Here is a 24,368-nt window from a genome sequence, read left to right on the forward strand (position 1 = left end):
CAATTATTGAATAATATATTGGATATTTGCAATATTAAAGGTGTAATTTTAGACAGTCAAAATTAATAATTGCTTCCCTTCAAACATTTCAATGGTACATAAAAAGTTTAACTAGAGGTTGCCAAGCATTTAAAAGATAGTTTATGTAGGTTGACTTACCAGTACTAATATTCTGAACAAAAATGGCTACCTATAAATCGAGCTGACATTTTTGTAAGGAAAACAGAGCAGGAGGAGAAGGTGGGAACGTGACATATAGTATATTGCTATAATGAAGAGAACCTTCTACAAAAATACCTTCTTGTAATTATGTTTCAATTCATATATGTATACTATATTATGCATTGTTCAAACAACTACCAACCCAAGATGGACAATAATGCTTACTTCAGAGGAAAAAGATAACACCACGACAAACTATTAAATAATGAATCCAAGAAATAGAAAAAAGATACACTCAACAACCATTTTTCCTTTTCTAATTACTAAACTTAGTTTTTTCTAAGACAAATCCCTTCTTTACAGGTTATTACTAAATAACGCTGGTATATAACTTTAAACAGTCTAACTATAGCTGACAATGCATGGGTTTCTATTTGAATATATACCTGATGGATATATAAATATGTACCAACAAGTTGTATGTATAAATATGGGACTTTGAACTTTATAATGTGCCACAGGCTGAATACTTTTCATTTCAAATGTCATATATATCCTCATTAATCAATCGACCATCCCCATAATATTCAATTATTGCATTATCCTTTGATCACAAGTCCAACTCTAAATTCTTCATTTAAAATGCTTTATTCCATTTTTATGTTGCAACTTGTACCCACCCGGCAATGTGTACGTAGTCCTCAAAGAAGCAGACCACATATCTTTGTAGAAATTCCTATTCCAAAATTATCTCAATGTACATTATAAATGTCTTAATTATGGGGGAATGAATGTCCCTTTTGAATTTATACATATGTATATATATATGCTTAGAGTCCTCATCGTCTCTCTAATAACTATAATTAAATTGTGAAAGTTTTTTTTTTTTTTTGCAGTAGAAGGTTCCAAATAATACATATACATATATTAAATATTATACAATATAAATAATATCCAACTATCATTTCATTAATGAATGAGAAATTTTCTTGGCGGGTTTGATGTAGGTATTTGAAATTGATTGCTAATAATTATAATTATTTTTGCTGTAAGATTATATGGATAAGTAGATGTGACATGTCCATCATTATATATTATTATGTAATCTTGATGTTTTACCTACTAGAAGCTCTGGAACTTGGAGGGGACAAAACAAAAGAAAAAGGCGGGTAAATGTATACATTTATAAAATTTCAATTATTTGGAGAGCCAAAAATTCTTATATTATAACAGATATCACAATGACGTTTTTGGTACTGCTTCTTGACAGTTTTTGTGGTCGCTTAATATACTTAAATTACTGGGTCTAATTTACGACAACTGGTAACACTTTTTTTCAGTTTTACTAAAGTAAACATATAGAGTACTGTTATTTATCTTTCTTCTCGCCAGGTGTAGTTCATATAGCTCCAAAAACAAGTTGACAAAAACAAAATCTTGGCACTCTCCTTCAACCTCCAAAGGTCCATAAGGAGATTGCAGCCATTGTTGAAGTGTCTATGGTAACTGCTGTAAAAAAGAGGATGAAGGTTAACCCTTCCTTCTCCAGAGCTCCAGGAGGTGACAGGAAGCGCAAGAGGGAAAATACCTTCATGAAGAAGCTCAAGCAAAAATTCCTCACTCTCATCCAATAATTTCCTAGAGAAGACACTTAATTGTGATACCCAAGTCAATTAGAACAGTTTGACAATTTTGGGCTGCAAAACTTCATGGATGTAGGTAATTGCAAAATATATTAATTAATGGGTCGTTAAACAGAAAAAAACTAAGAATTTCTTACTAATAATCTTCTATTGCTGCAGGAAACGTATTGTCTCTTCAACAAAGTGATTAAATATAAACTTTTTTGATACTGTGTGTCGACTTAGTACACATATCTGTGCAATTTTATTGAAATATAATAATATTTACACTGAGCCGATGAAGTTTTTGGAGAAAATGCAAATAACTGTAAAAATCACATTACGTGTTTTTAAGGAAACCATATATATGTATTTTTATTTTTTTTGCAAAATGTATATTAAAGATTAAGATACAATAACTCGAAAATCTTTATTTTTTTCGCAAAAAAATACTATTCATTAATAAATCTTACTTCCTTAGCTCTGCAGAATAATACTTATGTTTTCTTTTTTACTTAATAGATTCACTATTTTAAGGGCAGTTATCAAATGGTCGGCTTAAATAGATACCTAGTAAAAAAATTATTAGACATATCCAAAAAACAAAAATGTTAGTTTGATAAGTTTTCGTTATTTTTCCCCAATTTTTCTCGGCTTTGTCCAATAGTTAAATATTTAGTTATTTTAATGAAGTTGTATTAAAAATGGAGTTGTACAGTGCATGCATGACCTGAACACTTACAATATTTTTTTTATAGTTGGATATCAAGAGTTTTTTTTATTTTCTACTATTGTCATTATCAGGGGTGTCCACGGCTGAGATGGAGAGGCTGTAGCTTCTACCCAAAAATAAATAATTTGGGCTTTTTACTTTAAAAAAATGGACATTCGGGCAAATTATGGAAAAAGAGCAAAAAAATTAATATTTGAATTTTTCTTTTTTTTAGTTATTTTTTTTTGTAAATAGCTATGGATTTTTTTAAATTAAAAAAAAAAAAAAAAAAAAATTACCCAAAAAATTACCTTTCTATAAATAGCTATGGATTTTTGACATTTTTTTCCTGAAAATGTAATATTTGAATTCTTTGTTCAAAAAATTAAATATTTAAAATTTAATTTTTCAAATTTGTTTATAAAAAAATTCTTTTTTTTTCCTGTCACTGTCACGTTATTTAAAAAAAAAAAATTAAAATGATTCAATTTTATTAAGAATGATAATTTTTATATTTGTATCTGTATTAACTTTATTTTTTGTCAATTACTATGGATTTTTGAATTTTTTGGGAATAATTATGCTTTTTCGAATTTTTTTTCAAAATGTTTTAAATTTTTGGATTTTTTTTCAAAAAAATCCAAAAAACAATATACAATCCTGCGGATGCCCCTGATGACTCACTTATCCTAGAAGAGGGATCATATAAAATTAAAGTCCTTACTGTTAGATCCCTAATATTCAAGTTTGAGTCTCCAAACTATTCCAACAATGGATTTTTTAGTAAACAATTTACATCTGTAAATGCAATCAAATTAGTGAGGTGATGATACCCCCACGTATTTACGCATATAATTTAGTATGTATGTAATTGAGGGTGGATTTTCGTTTGATGGGCCGTGTGTATTGTAAAAATGTAATCAACAAAGGAATGTATGCACATGTATGCTACTTAATAGATAGATAGGTGCTCAAATATGGAGTTCTTCTCCAGTCCACACCCAGTGTGTTTTCCTATTATACAATATTAGTTAGGATCATTGTTACATGGAGAAGACACACACCTCAACACAAACGCAAGCTAGAAGGATTGTATTTGTATTCTTAAACGAATAATCGTCCATTTCTTTCAAGAAATTATTAAAACCTTATAATCTCTTTGAGTGCAATGCAAAATGCACTTATACGAGACAAAATGGATCGTCACAATTGATTCATTTTATGCATTTGAAAAGTGTCAAACTCTAAATATTATTCTTTCCTCCTTCATCCAAGAATACAAATGAAAAGTGATGAAAATCTGGTGTAATTTTTAGTTGGTCCGTTTTTTTGGAATTGGTAGTCTGAAGAGGGGATTTTCTTTTCCTAAGCTGTTGTCATTGTTATTTAATTCCTGAGGATGATTGATCATCCTTTCCTAAATAGACTCAATTATATTCAAAACCTGATTGAACATTCATGTGTGCTCATAAAAAACGGAGTTATAATTATAAGTCATTTTTGGACTCAAAGTAGAAACGGGAAACGACATTGGATTTATTTAGCAAATGGCCTTGTTTATATCCTTGTCTCCTTCCTCTCTTGTCACAGCTGATTGTAGCTGATCTAATGAAACACCATGATCATTTTTGTTTTCACATCCAAAACATTCTAGAAATTGTCAGAGTTATCATGTTGATTATCAGTTTCTTTTTTTTAAATGACCATTCTACACTGGTTTTTTATCATTGCATATGCATTGATCTATGTATATTGAGCTGTGTTCCGTGAGTGTACCCATGAATAACGGAGAGTAACAATAAGAATTTCTTGAGAAGTTATTTAAAAAAAAATTGTATTGATATCGAAGACTAGCGATTCAACTTGGACCCGAAAGCTAAGACTCCTAACTGGACTTGGGCTTGCGAGCTAAGGCTTGATTTTGACGCAAAACTTAAGACTGTTCACGTTATCGGACTTTTAGTTACTTCAAACGACGACTCGATGCAAATATTCAAGGACTTTCAGTTGACTTGAAGTAGTGAGCACGGATTTTAGACTTGAGTTGGACTTTTAGTAGGTATACGGGCTTTTTCACACCCCTGCTTATTAATACTGTTCACGTCAAGGTAACGTGTTGCTATTATGTCTGGTACATCATGAGAGGTGAAGACTAATAAAGACTTAATTAATGTGTGTTGAGGCTATGTGAAAAAATCCCACGACAAAAGCTCTTGATTGCTCTTGTTATGAGGGAATTAACAAAAAAAAAAAAAAAAAAAAGAAGATGTGACAAGGATAATCATAATCCATGGTTCAATAATGAGAGCTCATTCACTTTCTAGGAGATTTTGTTCATCATCACTCCTTGAAAGAACTTCCTCATAAAAGTCAAGCTATAGCAAGAAGAGATCCTTGAACGTGGTTATTATTCGGAAATGTGTTTTGAGCAAATAACTATCACGAATTATATATACTTAGTAGTGTTGAGACTCGGTAGATAACCGATTTTTTTTCTACGGGTTCAGCATTTAAGGTCTTTCTATAAACCAATTTGGACATATATTTCGGTCAAGATCGCCAATTTAGGCGAGGTCACCAAAATTTAATCGTTTTCCACGGCGTAAGCTCACTTACATATAAATTTACGTAGCATTTGATTGTCAACTGTCGATTTTTATTCTTCTTTGAACCTTATCAGTTTTCTAAACGTTGTTGATTGGTTGGTATCTAAATAACTCTTGCTAAGCTGAGAAACAAAAATTATTATTAAACAATTTAGGAACTGTTCAACGTCCACGACGCTGTTATGAAATGTGAAAAAACCAAGCTGAATACAAAGTTTTACATCACAAGGCAATGATGACACAAAGTAGTTTGATTTTTTGACTAAAATCCGACTTTCTCTTAATGTTTAAAAAATTGAGATCTTGTCCTATTTTGATTGGATAGAGGGTGTTCTAGTGGGTATTCCTGTACATCAAACAGTCCCTATAGTTCCATAGTTGGGAAGAATTGGCTAACCTCCAACTGATTTCCGGACATTTTTCTTTTTCATTCTGGAGGAAATGCTACAAAATACAATATAGGTGATGTATTTAAAATCATGGGCCGATTATATCAGTCTCACTCCTTGGAATGATTAATTCGGTCTCATAACTGATCCCAATCGAATTTTATTTCTGAAAAATATTGACAGAGATCAGAGAGAGATATAGGCATGAAACGGGATTTCCCACAAATTTACTCACTTTTCGGAAATTCTACGTATTTCCTTCCATTCAGTGCAAAGATAAAGGCTTATTCAGAATGATTGCACGGTCTACAGGACCCATTAGTCAGAACTTTAAAAAAAAAAACTAGAGTTGTCGAAAGTGCCATGAAAAGAAATGGCTTTCTTTTTCACTTCCAATATGGTGATCTATGTAGTAGTGATGATGATGGTGATAGTTTTGACTGGTTTAATAAAATTTTGCAAATAATTTTGTTCCAAACTCATATTTTTGAACCATTCCATCGTTTTGTTTGCAAGCATTTAAAATAAAAAGTTAGCATTACGGCGGATTAAAGCAGTGCGATGGAGCAAATTACCACATGATGTCATGCCGATTTCCAGGACATAACTAGCCGGTAAAAACCCATACTGGACCTGATGCTAGGTTGACGTTAAAACTAAGTGCCCGAATTCCTTGTTCGATACTTAGGACTTAAAGGAAGATAATTCAGCTTGGGATGGCTGGGTATTATGTTATAAAATTCATAATTACATAGATAATATCTTCTTCTTTTTTTTATCATAGCTTCGCGCGACCAATTCATTAATTAGTGTATGTGTGTATATTTTATAATATATTTGATATAACCGCCGAATAAAGCAAAAAAATGACTTGATTTACACTGGAGTTAGTATATTTTGGTATACAAGCAAAGCCCTCAATTAGTGGGTATTTATGATTGTATCATGATCATGTGTTTGAAAAACATACACCTTTGATAAAAGAGATTTTAATTACATACATTTATATCTATGGATATAAAGGTACATATTATTTAGGATTATAATCGGAACGTTTGCAGTTTAATTAAAATAACTAAGCATTACTTAAAATATGAGTGTATGTAGACAAAACAAGGGTCCATTTAAGCATTTATTCCCAGTCTCTTTTGATAAGATCAAGGAAGTAAAAAAAGGGATGGGAGAACTTCAAAAATCAGCTCATTATTTTCTCTATTTTCATGAATGGCGCTCTGAGTATAGAAACTTAGGATGATGATATGTGGTAATTTAACACAAAAACAATCTTGAAGAGTAACAAAGATAATAATATCATATACCTATGCATACCAGGGCGGTCAGAATAGTTTCTGACCTTAACGTGAAGAGAGCATCACTCTTCAACAAAAGCTAGTCGCACCTATCTAGCATATGTGGACAGTTACACACCAAAGTGTCGGACATTTTGAACCCGCAGTTATTTGACTGAGTTGATGTGAGTGTTTTTGCGAAAAATGACAAAAAATAAAGTATTTAGCTGTCATTAAATATTTGTTTTTGAAGTGTAACCTTCTAATATATTCAAATAATAGCAGACATATAAAGGCTTGTTGTGTTGAAATTTGACGTGTCCAAGTCAATCCAACTCTGAGTAATTGAGGCAAAAACAAAAAGTGTCTTGTAATGAATTATTTGCCATGGAAAAACTCCGACTATTATTTGGACGGGTTATAGAGATGGGAGCATCGCTGGGAAAAGTGTGTAGATTTACAAGGAGACTATCTTGAAAAATAAAAGAAATCAGAAAAATTTATTGTATCTTTGTTAAGTTGCAAACTGGTCAGACAACCCTCGAATTTCTAGGGCGACCTAAGATACGTAATAATGTTACCCATTGTGTAAAACCTTCATTTGACTAATGGTACAGAATATAGTTTTGTTAAAGCCCCATTAAAATACATAAAATTCATCAATTTCTAACTGTTTTATCATGACGATGAATTTTTACTATACCTTAAATGCAATTAGCGGCGTCCCCAAAGGATAGTTTGTACATAGAAATTGACAATAAATTATGGATGTGTCCATTTTTCAAATATTCTGCTTCCTTATTTTTGTGTTGACGGCCACACATATATTATTAGTATTATTTTAAAATCATTTATATCAAAAATAAAATAATAATAGGAAGTCCCCCCTACGCCCATGATATGGTTCTTTGTCACGCATGGCTTGTATATTTTTTCGCTCAGAGACTACCTATATAGTCATACTATAAATATAATGACCGGAACAGCTAGGTATGTTAGAATTGATTAGAAATTTAAATTGATGATTGGAGGGGAGGAGATGTGTGAGGGAAAAGTAATTCTTCCGGAAGTTCAACCAACTTTGATATAGATAAAGTAGTGAGTTAGGTATGGTTGTGAAGAAAAAGAACCTTGAGATGAATAGATAAAACGAACTAGATCATAAACACACACTCTCTCTCTCTCTGTATGTGTATTTGCTATCTGTTGTGTGTTAATAAACGAGCTCCATTTATTTTTGGTGTAGGTTATGATGGATTTTCTCATGTTTAAATCATTTGTACCCTATTTATAGAGCGAAACGAAACACGGGAGTGAAACAAAGACACGAGTATCCTTGGTTATTATGTTTTCACAATATTTAATATTCAGTAGTGGTAGCAGGAGATAGAATGACTGCACGGTAAATAGCCCTACGAACTGGAAAGGTGTATCCAGTCATTATTCATAATAAAAAGGCCATAAATGAATAATTATACCATTAGACATATGGTTCCTTCCACGGTTAGTCAAGGCTTTTATTCAAACTGTATACAAGTACATCATATCAATCTATTTAATAATTTAAATGGTTCTTCAAGGGATTCGAATTCGAACTAGACATACGTACAACTTGACTCGGGTTCGTAGGACTTTAGACTCGGCCGAGACTCTTGCTCAAAAGAAACTATCAAACAATAGTTAATAAGTTGACAAACCATCATTGGAATAAACTAACTCATCAAACATTTTGGTTTGCATTGAGCGCTCTATATCTAAAAAAATAGTAGCATCATTTTAGTTGTGAGCTAGAATAATTGTACTAGGTTTTTATAGCTAGTTTTCACGCTATTTAGCTTTAAATTGATTCTTATTTATAATGTTATTTTTTTATATTCTGCATTCAATACGGTATGAGCGGTATTTACTTATTTAGTGTGTGAATAAGGCAACCGACAGCTGCACTGTATTGCGACAAAATAATTCAACTCCCTGAATGATATTAATTAATTATTGTTATCGCATAGAGGAGACACCAGTGGCCTCAAGCAATTTATACTTATATTAACCCAGGCTACATAAAGTCCTTGCAAATAATATATATTTTTCAGTTTGATCATGCCCTATATTTTAGTCTTTTTTAACTCAGCGTTTTAAAACCAGTAAGTAAATATCAATAAACTAGTGTTTGAAAGCTCTAGTAAAGGTATACATTCGACTATCTAAATCTAAAAAATCAAATCAGATATTGTATGTTGCCTGCATCATGAGTAAACGATGAGCCTCAATAATTTTATGATTTGAGTTGATACTATTTGAATTTGGTCTCTCATATAAAAAAATCATCTATAAGATTGGCTTGTTGCTAGAGGGTTTACTTGAAATATATCGCAAAGACTCTCGGCAAGGACTAGGTATATTATAGTATCTAGACTTGTCTCGAATATTTACTCAAAAGCTCGGACTCTAACATAAAGACACATAATTGGACAACGACTCATAAGATATGATTCGTGAACAGCTCTCTTTCTTAGCACATACTTCACAATATACGTCTTATGATTGAAAAACAATTAAATAGATAAAACAATACGTCATTGAATAATAATGACATGAACATAAGATTTAATATTAATAATATCTCTTTGTTACCTTGCTTTTATGAATGATTAAACTGAAATGATGATTGAAAATCCCTTTTTACAGATAACCTATGATTGAATATTGTAGGTAATGTATATAGCTACAGAGTGGTTCAAAATTGAGAGTTCCTAACTTAATCAAAGATTATGAAATGCATTAAACTCCATCTTCCTGAAAGCCTTGGAGACTCCAGAAAACGTAATATTTCGGAAATTTCTCTCTCTCTACTCTTAATTTAGTGACGTTAAAGTGAATGGGACGACTTTAATTCTGAACCACCCTGTATAATAAAAATATATATCATAGATATGTATTTATTTGAAGTTGATCTACGGTTTTTTTAGAGGACATGGGATATCCAAATCCGGGTTAGTAACAAGTATATGGTTATTAAAAAAACAAGTTTTTTCATATTTTTTTTTAATATAATATTTTTGTCTTTCTTACCAGAATATATGAGGACTTGAGTGTTTTGAGGGACTCTGTCAACTGTCTACTCTTTGCACTTAATTCTGATGTAGAGTGACGACTCTTGATGAAACTTCGTTTCTTCTCAACGGAGGGAGAACGATACATCTATAATGGATTTGGAAAGATAAAGAAAAAGTTTTATGATGTGTACATTTTCAAAATAATTCATAATGAACTTGTTCATAATATTATGTCAACCCTATCATATTGAGAATAAGAATAATTTATAATTACTATCTAGTAGTGTTTGATCAGTCCTAAGACTGATTGCCTAATCAATATCCCCTCCCCCCTTCAATCTTTTTTTTATTGGTCCTATCTTTTTTACCGTTCAACGGTCCTTATGACTTATACCTTAGTCCTTTGGTCCTACTGTCCTAGTTCTCTTTATAGCTATAATTCACTCATAGATATTTCATATTCTGAAATGAATACTTATTTTCATTCAATTAACAATTCAATAACTAATAACTATTCTCTAAATAGTAATACATATTTGACAACAAGAAAATAGAGTCGATACAAAAGCTAGTTGTGTTGATATCTTTGCTCGGGACACTACATTTTTATTCGAGGAGAGGAGATTTAGAAGAATTATGATACTTTGGTAATGTCTGTATTTATAAAACACCGTAGTCAAGGTATGCCTACTAACACTTGGTTGAATAATCATACGAACAATAACAAAAGTAGAGAATGCTTATCTGTATAAAGAAAATAAAAAATGATGACATGGAAAATATTTCATTTTCTTTGTAAATACATAATGTACATTGTATATTCATACAATTATATAAAACCCCCCTAGTTATAAATGGATTATTCAAAAATAAAACCGGCAAAAAATGAAAGAAAGTAAAGTTTATTCAATACCTACATTTATGAAAATAATGATTATAATAATAATTAACTGAAGAGATAAAAACTCTCCACGGATATTGATCATGTATGTATTTTTATGAAAATGATGATTTCACTCCTCATCATCTTCAAGTCATTTCCCTTTCTTTAAAATTCAACAGAACTTGTGTTGGATTCCGAAAAAAATAACAGAAATATAATACTTTTACTGATAATTAATTGAAAGAAACTCAAACTTGAAGTATAATAATATTTGTAAATTGAGGGAGCTGTGAAAATCTTCTCAGCTTACAGTATTATTTTAAACAACAATCTAGAGACTGTACAAAGATGTCTGCAGGGGGTTGGCTGTAAAATTATGGAATGTTGCCTTTTTTCCATAAAATATAATATAATTTTTGTTTTTCCATAAAATATCATTTTTTGTTCATAGCTGTGGATTTTTTAAATTTTTTCCCAATAAATTTGATTTTCTATGAATATCTATCGATTTGAAAATTGTTTGACAACAAATTAAATTTTTTATGAGTAGCTATGGATTTTTTAAATTTGTTTCAAAAAATTTAATATTAGAAATTTTATTTTTGAAATTTTTTTTCCGAAAATTTAATTTTTCATTTTTTTTATATACACTTAATCTTCTGTGAACAGTTATAGATTTTGAAATTTTTATTCGAAAAAATTGATATTTTTTATGAATAGCTATGGATTTATAACATTTTTCCCAAAAAAATGTTATAAATCTAAGCCCCACCCCTCCCAGTGTAGCATAAATCTGATACTGTGACAACATCTTGCAGATAAAATATTATTTTAGTTTGCTCATGGTTTGCTGGTAGCAATGATATAACTAAGATTAATAATATTCACCTATACAACACGACAACCTAAATTCAATAAGTTATTGCTCCGTTGTGATGATATAGAAACTACTTTTTGAAATAATTTTCTATTATGCAAATAAATATTTTCTTAAATGTCCCACATTATTAAATATGTTATAATTAACTGTCTTATTGAGGTAGTCAAACTGACTTGCTTGTTGAACACTTAGATTTGATCCATTCAATGATGTCTTTACTCGACTGTGACTTGACACAATCTTTAAAAACTCAAATTCGACTAAATATTCAAATTAATGCAAACGATAATTATAACACGAATCCAACACTACAACAAACATCCATATTCATCGCTCCAGGAAAATAAACATTTTGGTCACATTATACCTAGGTATTGAGGATAGGCCTCAAGCAATAACTATGTATGTAGATAGGATTATGCATAGTTTGTTACTTATCATGCATATGTAAGTACCATATAACATAATATAAACATATACAACACTATAACACTGTCGTTCTCCATCTATGATAAGCGAACAAATCCTTTAGATCATGGATCTCCAAACTTTTTCTAGATCGACCCTATTATGTCCTTTTAAACCCTTCATCGACTTCCTATATTTTGACTACAACGAAAATAATCTAATATAGTTATTAAGGATTAGCGAATAATCTTTAGAAAAATAGGTTTAAAATCATTGAATAACAAGTTTTATCATTGAGAGAAGTACAATTTTGTTTCATAATGATGATACACATTTAAAGTTTCCTTTTACACAATTTTGATAGACAGTCCATACACTGAATAAACCGAAATTCGATATTTTAATACACTCTCATTATTTTATATCTCTTTAAATAACTATCCATTCAGAGCTTTTAGAATGATATTTATTCAATGCAAATATATACAACATACTCTATTAGCAATAGTACTTGTATTTATTTAATAGCTGCTAAATAATTAGTGGATTACTTTATTAGTAATTGGCGACATTGAAGACATCAGCTTTAGCTCAACCTGCATCATTACTTGTGGAGTTTTTTGCATTCAAATAATTTTGCTCACCTCAAATTACGAAAATGAATTGAAAAAAATTGTTTTTTGTATATTATCAATTGAAGCAATTAACTGATTTTCATAAGTATTTTGTGGCTAAGACATCCTGCATTTTTTTGGCCTTGAAGGTCGATGCATTATCTAATTTGAAGTTGGTATATTTTTTTTGGGGTCTTCATCCCTCCAGGGTATGTAAATAAAAAAAAAAAAAATAAAGCCAGTATAATGGCAAAAATGTATCTGCACAAAGTAGTCCGGTCCTTCTAAAGCTTCTGGAGTAGTGTGGCCGAAATGATGAAGAAAGGCAGATTACATTATGAATAATTGAATTTCATTAAATGTAGCTTTCAAATAATAAAAAAACATATTATGGTTCTACACCATCTAGTTTGTTCGTTATAAGACTTTTCAAGATTTTCCCAATTTATCTGGACCGCCCTAATTATTTGATATAATCCTGATATTTTTTCAGATGCTACTACACAATGTAAAACACAAGTTTGAGAACCTCTGCCATAATACATTCTTTTTCAACGTATGAAGCTGTTACCTACCCATCTACGTACACCTCAACATACCACAGCCTTGTACCTACAAACAAATTAATGGATATTTTCAGAGCCATTAAGATTACCCAATTAATCTCCCATGGAGGGTCGCTTGGATGTGATACATATCTTATTATGTTCAATCCAAATATGTGAATATTTTATAAATGTGCGATTTGATCATTAAAGCATCATGCAAAGTAAGTCAATGTACGTTCTGCCTATTTTGCGTCAAAAATTGGTAAATTAAGCGTTGTTTTCAATATGTAAATAAATATGACTCACTTGTTGTCTGAGTGCATAATATAATAAATATTATGCTAATCATTCTCATTTCGATCAAGCTTGAAAATATAACACGGTGAATTAAGTCTCAATACTTCATTAAAAGTAATTAAAAAAGTACATACATATAATCTACATCCTCAAAAAAAATCTACAGAAAGTGCAATTTTGTTTTGTTTTGTATTATAGGACGTAGTTCAAAGCAAAAAGAGTTGTATCTTTTTTTTGAAGATTTATACAACTAAGAATCCGTTACATATGTAGTTTGAAAGGAAAAATAATGGGCTTCTATTATGGGGTCACCTTTTCAGTGGGGTATCTTGGGGTGTCAAATCCTGAGATTAATTCCTAAGAAAAATAAATACATCTCGTATTTACATACAAATTGATTTTTGATCAAATGTGTCGACAAAAGGAGTAGTAACTCAGAGTTTGATTAAGTTACAAATCTGAAATTTTATTTGCAAGTTTACGGATGTCAATCCAATAATAAATGTCTTCGAGTGTTTATGTTTGGATGAGGGGAAAAAAACCCTTTAAATCCAAGTCCAAGTTGAGTCTTTGCTCACAATAAAAAGTCAAGTCATTGATATTTGCATAGTTTGAGTCCTTGAATATTTGTATCCTGTTCATTTCAAGTCTCCAGAAAATAAGAGTTACTCTAAAGAGTACTAATTATAAATTAAGAAAATACAAATGACTTTGCCGTCCAAGTCGAGTCGCAAGTCTTATCTTTTGAGCCAGAGTCAAATCCTGAATGATTGTGTGATCAAGTTTAGTTTCAAGTGTCAATCCTTGTTCCCAACCTTTGTTTATGTTCCAGAATATCGAGCTCTCATTTTCCCAGGATTTTTCGATGTTTTAGGGCTACGAGAAATCCCCCAGTAATATAACATTTCTCAGAGAAATCTCAAATTTACTTATTACATAATATAAGCCGTAATTTATCGAATGAAAAGTTAGATACATATTATCGAAGATTCACTGAAGAGGAAGTATCTAACTATTTATGCTACAGTGCAAATGATTTGCATCGACAAGGAATGATGCCCATCGAAGCACTTATAATCAACTAACAAATGCATATTTGATTATAACTTCACCTTCTAACGTAGTTGCTAACATGAAGTCACAATTGGATCTTTCACGAATGTATGAGTAAGACATGGTCAAAATATATGTTTTCTTCTGTAAATATGAAATACTTAGGTTTGTACAGCCTTTTTCTAGCTATATGTCAGCGTTATTAAGCCATCAGGGGATATTTGTTTATACTATTATTATAATATACTCGACAGTCAATTTCTAAGATTTGAATGCTAGTAGATTTTTTCTACGCATTTTAACACAAACTAGTGGATATTAATGCTTTAAAAAAGCTGTGAAATCAGACTGTTATTTTGAGTAGAATATTTGTCCTAATGATTTATTTTTTCCCGTGCAAGATGTCCCTTGTTATTATACAGCAACTTTTTCATTTTTTTTGTCATTTCGCCTCATGACGTATGCAACATTTTCTTCCCATCGAAGAATTTACCTTGTTATTAATTCAATTTATTAGGGTGAATTCATAGAGCCTGTGTGGTTAGTTATGTACATGTCTGGGATATATGTAAAGAACAAAAACACGGTTTAGTAATTAGAAAATGAAAAAAGGTTGGTGGGTCTGCTTCTTTTTTTTATTTATTCATTATTTAATGGGTTGTCGTGGCGTTAACATCTCCCGCTGAAGTATGCATTCTCGCATATCTTTTGTATGAATTGTTTTAAAAATGCATAATAAAAGAAATATATATATATTCTTGAATATAATTACAATATTTTCTCTGCACTGATGCTATTTTAAATGTGGAAGGTTCTGTTCTGAATAACAGTAATTCATTTTCTCATCTCAAAATCATATAACAGGGAATATTCAAGTATTCTTAAAACCCCTAACAAAACATGGACAAAAACATGCTTGCTAAGAACACAACTTTGTACAAATATTGATCATACGCTCGTAGCTACATGTTAACATTCAACAATACAATTTCTCGGGATCTTGCTGAATGACAATTTACCGAAAAATGGGACACCCTATAGAAGCCTTCCTCCTTCTCAGAGCATTACCTTCATTTTGTAATGGGTAATTGAGTTAATTAAATACTCTTTTTTTTCTATAAATATATTTTGATAGTTTCTAGGAAGAAGGTCAATCAAAATATATTTCTTTTCTTTTAACTTTTTCTCAAGTCAAAAGGTACATAGTAAATAGTTAGACATTGAAAAATGCATTCGTGAGGGGGTAGAAACTCAAACATTTAATAATAATTTTATTACATTTTAATGGAAATCCTATAATTAGAAGCGAAGGAAATATTCTTCCCACCAGGATTTTAATTCTTAATTTTTTTTGTTAATTATCAATACAATATATATATATATATTTAAAAAAAGAAAGAATCACTTAAAAGATTAATAATAATAATAACTATTTTATGTATGTACTTTTCATAGACAGAACGAAAAACAAGGAAATCTATGTAATTATTTTAATTAGCTCTTTGGATAGATACCTACTATATATACATAGATAGAACCTATTAATGCCGAGTTATTTAATTTAGGGAGGGAGAGATTTCTTTTCTTTAAAAAAACACTAACAAAATAAGTCTTAAATATAATTAAGTTTTCAAGACAATGTGACAGGGAAATAATTTGTTTCAAGACAAATAGATAGCACATACGTTAGGCTAGACACATAATACTTAACAGTTATGTATTGGATGTGAGCAAACTAAAAAATAGTTATACTTTGCCACAAGGTGGCGCCACTCTAATTAGCTAAAGTCTAAAAGACAAAAAATAAGTTATGCTATACATCAAAAACCCTTAGCACGCTGTTACCCCACTAACACACCAATATATATTTCATTCATTTAGTTGGGAAGAATTGGCTAACTACCAATTGATTTTGCTTAAGGCCTTTTTTTTATTTATAAAAAAAGGTTGGTTGATGCAATAAAGGTAAGGACGTGTTAAGTAACCAACGGTCATGGCCCATTGAGTGCATTACAGATGTCATTCTTTGGCCTCTAGAAAATATTTGTATCAATTAAATTGATGAACTCCTTATTTGAGCAGGTAAATACAATAAAATGCTGGAACTAACTTAAATATGACGTCATTTATTATTGAAAACATAATCACACAAAATATCCAGGCTTATGACCACTTGGCCCTTCTCTCCCCCGATACAGCATATATGGTGATCGACAGGGTGCATCTTTTGTTGAGGTGAGTGAGAACGCCTACAATTACTATCTAGTTCCTTTGTTTCATTCAATGAGTTACTTGTTGTTTACAAAAAATAATAAACACTATTGAAGAAGTGATGCTCGTACTCGAAGCAGCTGTTCTTTTTCTTTCCTTCAACTTAAACTTTTCTAAACTAACGTCAGAACCCTAGTGAGGGGCAATATTAACTGTCCTTGCTCTTACACGCAGTTGTATTAACCAATGGTCTTTAATTCAATATGCCAAAAAACTCTTGGTGAAATTTTTGAAAATTGAGCACATATGATACTAAACCATCATTATATTAATTATTTGTATCAATTAAACAAACTACTCTCGATTTTGTATCGAATCCACTGGACTACATTGAAAATCCACGATTCATTGTCTCAAATGCATAAATACTTTAGTCCTTTTTAAGGATGTAATCTGTAATTTAGAGAAAAAGAGCATGAGGATTTTGACAAAAAAAGATTGATTCGAATAAAGCTAAACTGAAATTTGCTCAGTGATTCCAAACCGTTTCATAAGTGTGGAGCCCTTCTGCATTTAACAATATCCTGCTCAACGATTTTATTCTTTTTATTAATATAAATGAAATCTATAAAGGAGTGTAAAGGCTAGGAGGAGCCTTCTTCTTTGACTGAATTGATATCCGTGAACTTCACATGCTTCATTCACTATCGTAATTACTGCTTTGACTAAGATGTTTGTAATAAATAATATATTGTGCTAGTTATTTGAAACGGGAAAAAAATGAAAAAGTTGCATAGTCATAATTATGCAGAAAAGCAATTAAGGCATCATCCTATGCGTGCTTACGAGTTAGGATTATGTATGAATGTTTGTTTCGTGATGATGGCATTCTAGTGTTCTTGAAACATTCATACTAACTGTATTTGTCAACTAATATTTAAAATTCAAAATTGAGTAGACGTTTTAATTCATATTGATAATTTTTTATATGATAAAAAAATAATATGACAAGTATTTTTACAACTACAAGTAAAATGCTCATGAAGTTGAGTATACGCCCTACGTTATTGTGATGCTTGGTTGGAGCAAAGCACGAATGTACTCCAATTTCCTTTGTTTGTCGATCAGTTATTAAAATCTATCATTGATTAATAGGTTTAACTTTAATAGGATAGTTCAATATTTTATAACAAAACATAATATGATAAGTATTTTTATTTGTCCCATAAAATGTTAAATAAGTACAACTTTTTTATCTAGTTATATTTATAATTAGGAGATATTTGAAAATGTTCATTTTAGTTCTAAAAACACTTGTCTGATTATGTTTTGATATATATATATAATATCTAGTTTGTGTTAAGGCATTTATTCATTTTTGAATTTTAATAATGAATCGACAAATACAGGAAATATGATAACTTCAATTTTGAAACAATCTAATGTAGTGTTGTATTGAATTGAGTCTATTGCGTAGAGTCGTTAAGTTCACTCACTGCCTATTTAATAATTTATATTCAATGAAATATTTTCAGATTGTAATTTGATTCTAAAGGGAATAAATATCCAGTCTATCATCTCCGACATTAGAAGAAACTCATTAGAAATGACCAAATCGGGGACAATATACGCATCTTCAGGTGCTTACTAAGGGGGTGGGCTGGAGGGGCTGTAGCCCCACCCCTGAATTAAGGAATTTCTGCTTTTTACTAGAAAATTAAGTATTTAAGTTCGTTCTTCAAAAAATTTAATTAAATTTTTCAACTTTTTTGGAAAAACTTAATTTTCTGTGAATAGCTATGGATTTTGATTTTTTTTATCCATAAAAATCAAATATTTGAATTTTTTTTCAAAAATGTTTATATTAGAAATTCAATTTTTGAAATTTATTTTTCCGTAAACAGCTGTGAATTTTTGATTTTTTATATATATCAATGTGTCTTATGATATCCCATAAATTTGAATACAAACACTATAATTGATTCAAATATGGCTATGAAATATACGATTGTTTGTGTATATAAAATATATAAAAATTGGATTTTTTCCTTTTTTTTAACTTTTTTTTAATGTTAACACACAAAATATGTACTTGATGAACAAAATATTATGTTGTGCATTGTGTCTACATAATGTTAATATTATGTCCTAGCTATGAACAATAGATAAATTTGTGTGGAGGCATCCTTGACATTTATGTAACACTTCTCAGGGCACACACTATGTAATTTTTATCCATTATTTGGATTTTTGTCATCTTACCAAATAGATGATGATGATGATTAAGAGATGAGAAACAGAATCTAAGCACGTACATACATGGATTCCAATTTTAGTTCACATAACCATCAGCAGAGTCATTTAATGATCCCGTATCATCATCATCATCATCTATCTCGATAACCAGGGAATCAAATTTGGATTACATATAATTTTTCCTTTTTCCTCCCTATACGTATGTATATGGTGTATATATTTAAATCTCTAAAACCATTAACAGAACCATTTTAAAGCCATAGACCACACGTGGATTATTTATTAATAAAACATGTATTCATGACTTAAAACATCCATTATATGCATACGCATGCGCTGCGTAGCACAAAAATAATCTTGAACAAAAATCAAGAACAAAATGAGAAATGTCCTATTTAATTTTTTTCATCTATACATATAATATAGACATATTTAGGGTAATTAAAGTCTTTTTATTCAAATTTCAGGGGTATTTTGAAGTACCCAAGAATGTGACACATAATTTAAAGTCTTCATTTGTTTTATGAAACCGTATTCGGCTTCGACAATGTCCCCTTTTATAAACGTATCATCTGTAAATGTGACAATCTTTTTGCTACTTTAAGTGCGATTTACGATGTCTTTAAAGGGTTGATCCAAATAGTTTGTTGATCAAAATGAATGTTAGTTGTTTTAATTAAGAGTACACTTGTCATGCATACTCAATTTATAAAAATATACAGCATTATAGCCTGTTTTTCTGTTGAATGACCATCTATATATACTTATATAACACATATCCATCAATAATAAAAATTACTAATAATTTTCTCAAAAAACAGAGAAAGAACAAGTCACTGTAGAGTGTTGACATAGAGTGTAGGTATCTTAGTATATACTTAGATATCTTACATAAGAGACAACTAAGGATCAAAGATCAATAATATGATATTCACTCAAGAGGTTAAACGTTATCTCCCTTTCCAATTCAAGCAAGCATTTATACAACTATTTCTCAAAGTGAAGCACAATACTTGTAGAGTAGAACCCCCGAACTTAATCACCTCATAATAAGAAGTTTAAAACAAAATGCTTAAAAAACTTTGCATTTGAGAAAAACTTTGAGATGCAACCCGACCACTGTGACTTTTGTACACAAAATACAGTTCGTGCTTAATATCACTATGTGACAAAGCGATATTTGACGTTATTGTTTAGTGGGGTTGTTTAAACCATTGTAAGACTGTGCTTGTAGCTTTTGGTCTACTTTGGTTGTTTTTAAGTGTTTTATGTAGTATTTTAGACAAAAAAAATAAAATATATAAACAGATTAACTTATTACACTCAACTGCCCAAGTCAACAACAAGAGGTAAGTTTTTTTTCTATAAATATTTAAGGGTATTCAGACAAATTTTTCCTCTTTTTAACATAATTTTCATTTAAAAAAAAAGTTACTTATCAAATGATCTTTTTTCACTTTCCTTGATTTTTTTTCGACTTTGGGATTTATAAAAAACAAAAACAGTAAGTCAAAAATAAATTAGTCACGGCCCTGATCTAAGTCGCCTATTCAAAGGTGTTCTAGCTATGTCCGCTGGTTATGAATGCATGAAAGAGATTGCAATTAATGTGCCTAGCCCAATACATCTTCTACCTTCGGTAAACCCTTACCAAGGAGTCTATGACACGATATGAAAAGTAGCCTATCGTTGAAGGAAAAAAGTTGGAATCGCACTACCAAAATTATTTTACATGGCTATAGTTCTAACTAAAAAAGGGATATAAGTATTATGTTGGCTGTATACAAATATTCGGGTGTTTCAAAGTTGGGGCCATGTGTTACAATACAAATAAATATATTAAAACGTCTATGGATGAAAAGTTTGAGAAGAAATGCTTTATACACATACTATGTATATGAATTGAAATACCTTTTGATCAACGTTTGACGATTTAAATACCTAAATAAATATTTTTGGATTAAGGAAATATTTTTTTACTATTTGTGAAGATGCTTTCATTCGGACAAATATCGAATTAAATAAAAAAAAATGTATACGTAAAAATCACATTCCGTTTCGTATTTATAATTTAAGGAATTGTGCAAATATTTGCTGATTTTTTCCATATGTAGTTACATGATTAAAATCATAAATTCGTAAAAAAAAACAAAAAAAAAAACTCGAAGTTAAAATAAAACTAGGAAAATGGGTTGCCCAGTTACATATCTAAAAAACATTGACTGCTGTACTCTTTTTGAACCCTTATAATTTATGTAAATGAATAATAATCATTTCAAATTTGGAATAACCTATTTTTCTTTTTAAATATATATTTTTTATATTTTGTTTGTTAAATGACCTTTTAGAAAACACAAAACGAAAGAAATTTAATTTCATGATCTCCCTTCTATAATAGGCAGAGGGAATTCATAGCTTAAAGCCGTAAAACAAATTGACTTGAGTAGATTCCTAGTCGTACTGATATCTTTTTCTGTTAAAAAATGTAGCTTGGTATGATAGGAATAGCGATGACGTGGCTACCTATCATTTTCCCTTATACCATTTGCAATTCTTTCTTCCCCTCTCGGAATTTATTCTGCTAATTCAGTTAAAAAGGGTGAATTCAGGAAGACTGTATCGTTAGTCATGGATTCATATTCCACATTCCTGACGATACAAAAAAAAAACAACTAATGTAAATCCTTGAATTTTGATTTGTATACCCTTTGCATATGTTACTTTTGTTGTTGGTAATCTGAGCAGCATTTATATTCCTAGGAGCTGTTATCATTATTCTTTATTTCTTAACAAGATCAATTCAATCAATGTTAAAGTGAAAACAAGAGTGTCAGTACTCAGAATGACGTAGATTAACACTGATGATTTTTTGGGAAGTAATAAGCCCGCTTGGACTTAGAGATAATTGCGGATCGACATTGGAGTAATCTCTGCTTTATACAGAGGGGATTTTGTGTTTATTTCTTTCCGTCCATAGCTACTTGCAGCCAAGGAATGCCAGTACCTAGTTTCATTTGCAACACAGCATCTCTTTTGGTATGGACTATTCTGTCTCAATACGACATACCATTGTGCTGGAAATATGAATGCCAGCCTGCCGGAATTCCTTCCGACTCACAACTTCCATTAACCCACAGATGTATGCATCATAGCTACTCTTATTTGTTGATCATCTCCTTCTTCCTGTCTTGCTTCTTCTTCTGAGAAAGTCGATCAGCCTGCCGGCAAAAAACAACAACAAATACAGCCAATGTAGCATTGGTTAGTGTACAAGAGACCACACCAGTGCCCGATCTAATGACACGGCGTTAATTCTAAGATGCTATCCTCTAAATTGTTGGGCTAACCATGATAATTTTCAATTTCTTATATTTTTGCATAAAGTCAGATCTTATTCCCTCATGGTCTCACAGTATAATTGAGGTTCCACAACGAAGTAATTGCTGCCTATGTCATTACTATGTAAAAACTGGGATTTATGATTATTTTTCTCTTCTCAAGGATGCTTGTAGCTAATAAAATATAACGTCATGACGGTTAAAACATGATATATATTGTCAGCGTTACAATGTTCATTTTTGGTGGTCTATTGTATAACCAAAAATGCTTAGGATGTACAGTTCTATCCATATTCATTTTAGGTCAATAAAAAAACGTGGTTCATGATTAAATTTTGAATCATATCATAATTCTCTACCCAAAATATCAGAACATTAATAAAAAACCTTAAAATCCGCAAATCGTGATTTATAATCCAGACTATAAATTCATTTTTATACCATCAATTTAAAATAAATAATATGTACTTATATACATTATAACCATCATAATATTGTATTTATAGGTAAAACAAATAAGTGAGTCAAAATTAAATCAATACCCAAAAATATAAAACCCATAAAAATTCCTTTTTCAAAATTTGATATTTCTTTCTCTAATTAAAATTATACTGATATAATATATTATCTATATATTGTACACAACTCCATTAATATTTTAATTATCAATAAAAAATAGTAACAGTAAAGACAATTAAAATGTATATAATCCTCTACATATTTGGTGAGGAGTTTGCATAAAAACAATATTGAACAAAAATCAAGAACCAAATGAGAAATGTTCAATTAACTTTTTTACATGTTAATAATAGGTTGGGGAAAATGTAATTTCGTATTTCCTAACTTTTTTTTAAAACAAAGTATATCATGTTCATTATTGGTCATATTGGATCATACAATAAGCGTTGTAAAGGTGTGAGGATATACTCTAATGTTTTGATGCGTGTGGGAGATCGAGGTCTCAAAGGAAGAAATTCGCCAAATTTTACATTTTTTATAGCTGAAAGGGAAAAGTGGATCTAAAGCGACAAAGACAATTGACGATGTATACGGGGCCTATACTCTTTTGATTCGTGTTGCACAAGAGTGATTGTAAATTTTCACAACAATAGTGTCCTATATAGCGAACATTTCCACCGTTTGAAGCTGGTATTTGAACAGTAGCAGCCAGTATTGGTGAATAGGAGATAACAAGACATCATCAAGACAAACCAGGCCGCACACATCTTTATGACGCCCTAGAAGCTTCGGGAGCTCGGATTAAAAGCTCTTATTTATCCACACTACAGTCTGAATTGGGTACCAAGGGACAGCCACCTATTCTTGACAAATTTGGCCTCAATAGAGACCTGTTGAAATTGGTCATCCAAGTTTTTTGTCAATAAGGACAAAGGCTTCAACGAGAAGGGCATTATAAAGTTGGATTCTCGGGTGCTAGGTACTATTGTCTTAAACTATTATGCCTCAGGACATTTTGCCTTAAACCACTTCATTTGAAAGCCATTTTGTCTTAATTTATAATTAAATGAGGTTTATACGTCCTTATTGTTTTTTTTTGGGTTTAAATTGATTTTTCCTTTGAATTTAGAAATCAAAATATGTTATGTTTATTACTATAAAGAACATTCAATGGTAATTTTCTGTTGAAATAAATATGGGATTCACCCCCAAAATTACAATGCATAATATCAAAATCTCACTATCTAATGAGTTCGAACCAGAAACAAAACCATTATTTCATAGATATTATATAGACAAAATATTATATTAATAAGCCGTTTGAACCCTCTTTTTGTAAACGAATATAGTGAATTTAAAGTCATTATTCTTTTAGAAATCAGGAAAAAGAGAGTTAGTTTATTTTGTTCCTCCATTAAAATTCATATAATTATTAATATATAGAATTAAATTTTATCAGATAGTGTGTTTATAATTTATATACAAGTGTGTACACATTAATGTTGAGAATAGATAGTCATATTTGTATAATATGAGAAATAGTAGATTTGTTCCTTATCAACCCATTTATCTCATTTATTTTTATGAG

General features: G+C 30.4%; 1 protein-coding gene across 2 annotated transcripts in view; it reads right to left on the minus strand.

Annotated features, from left to right (window-relative positions):
• Positions 1–24,368, minus strand: part of LOC121128922 (uncharacterized) — a 98,147-nt gene that overhangs the window by 55,550 nt on the left and 18,229 nt on the right. Inside the window, exon 2 of one of the 2 annotated variants that reach the window (XM_040724531.2) lies at positions 9,850–9,978. The exons of the other annotated variant lie outside the window; for it this stretch is intronic. Within the exon in view, the coding sequence (XP_040580465.1) occupies positions 9,850–9,978 (129 nt within the window). The remainder of the gene's footprint in view (positions 1–9,849; positions 9,979–24,368) is intronic. 2 annotated transcript variants of the gene reach the window in all.

Source organism: Lepeophtheirus salmonis, chromosome 14 (genome assembly GCF_016086655.4).
Source record: "Lepeophtheirus salmonis chromosome 14, UVic_Lsal_1.4, whole genome shotgun sequence".
Classification (NCBI taxonomy): Eukaryota; Metazoa; Arthropoda; class Copepoda; order Siphonostomatoida; family Caligidae; genus Lepeophtheirus; species Lepeophtheirus salmonis.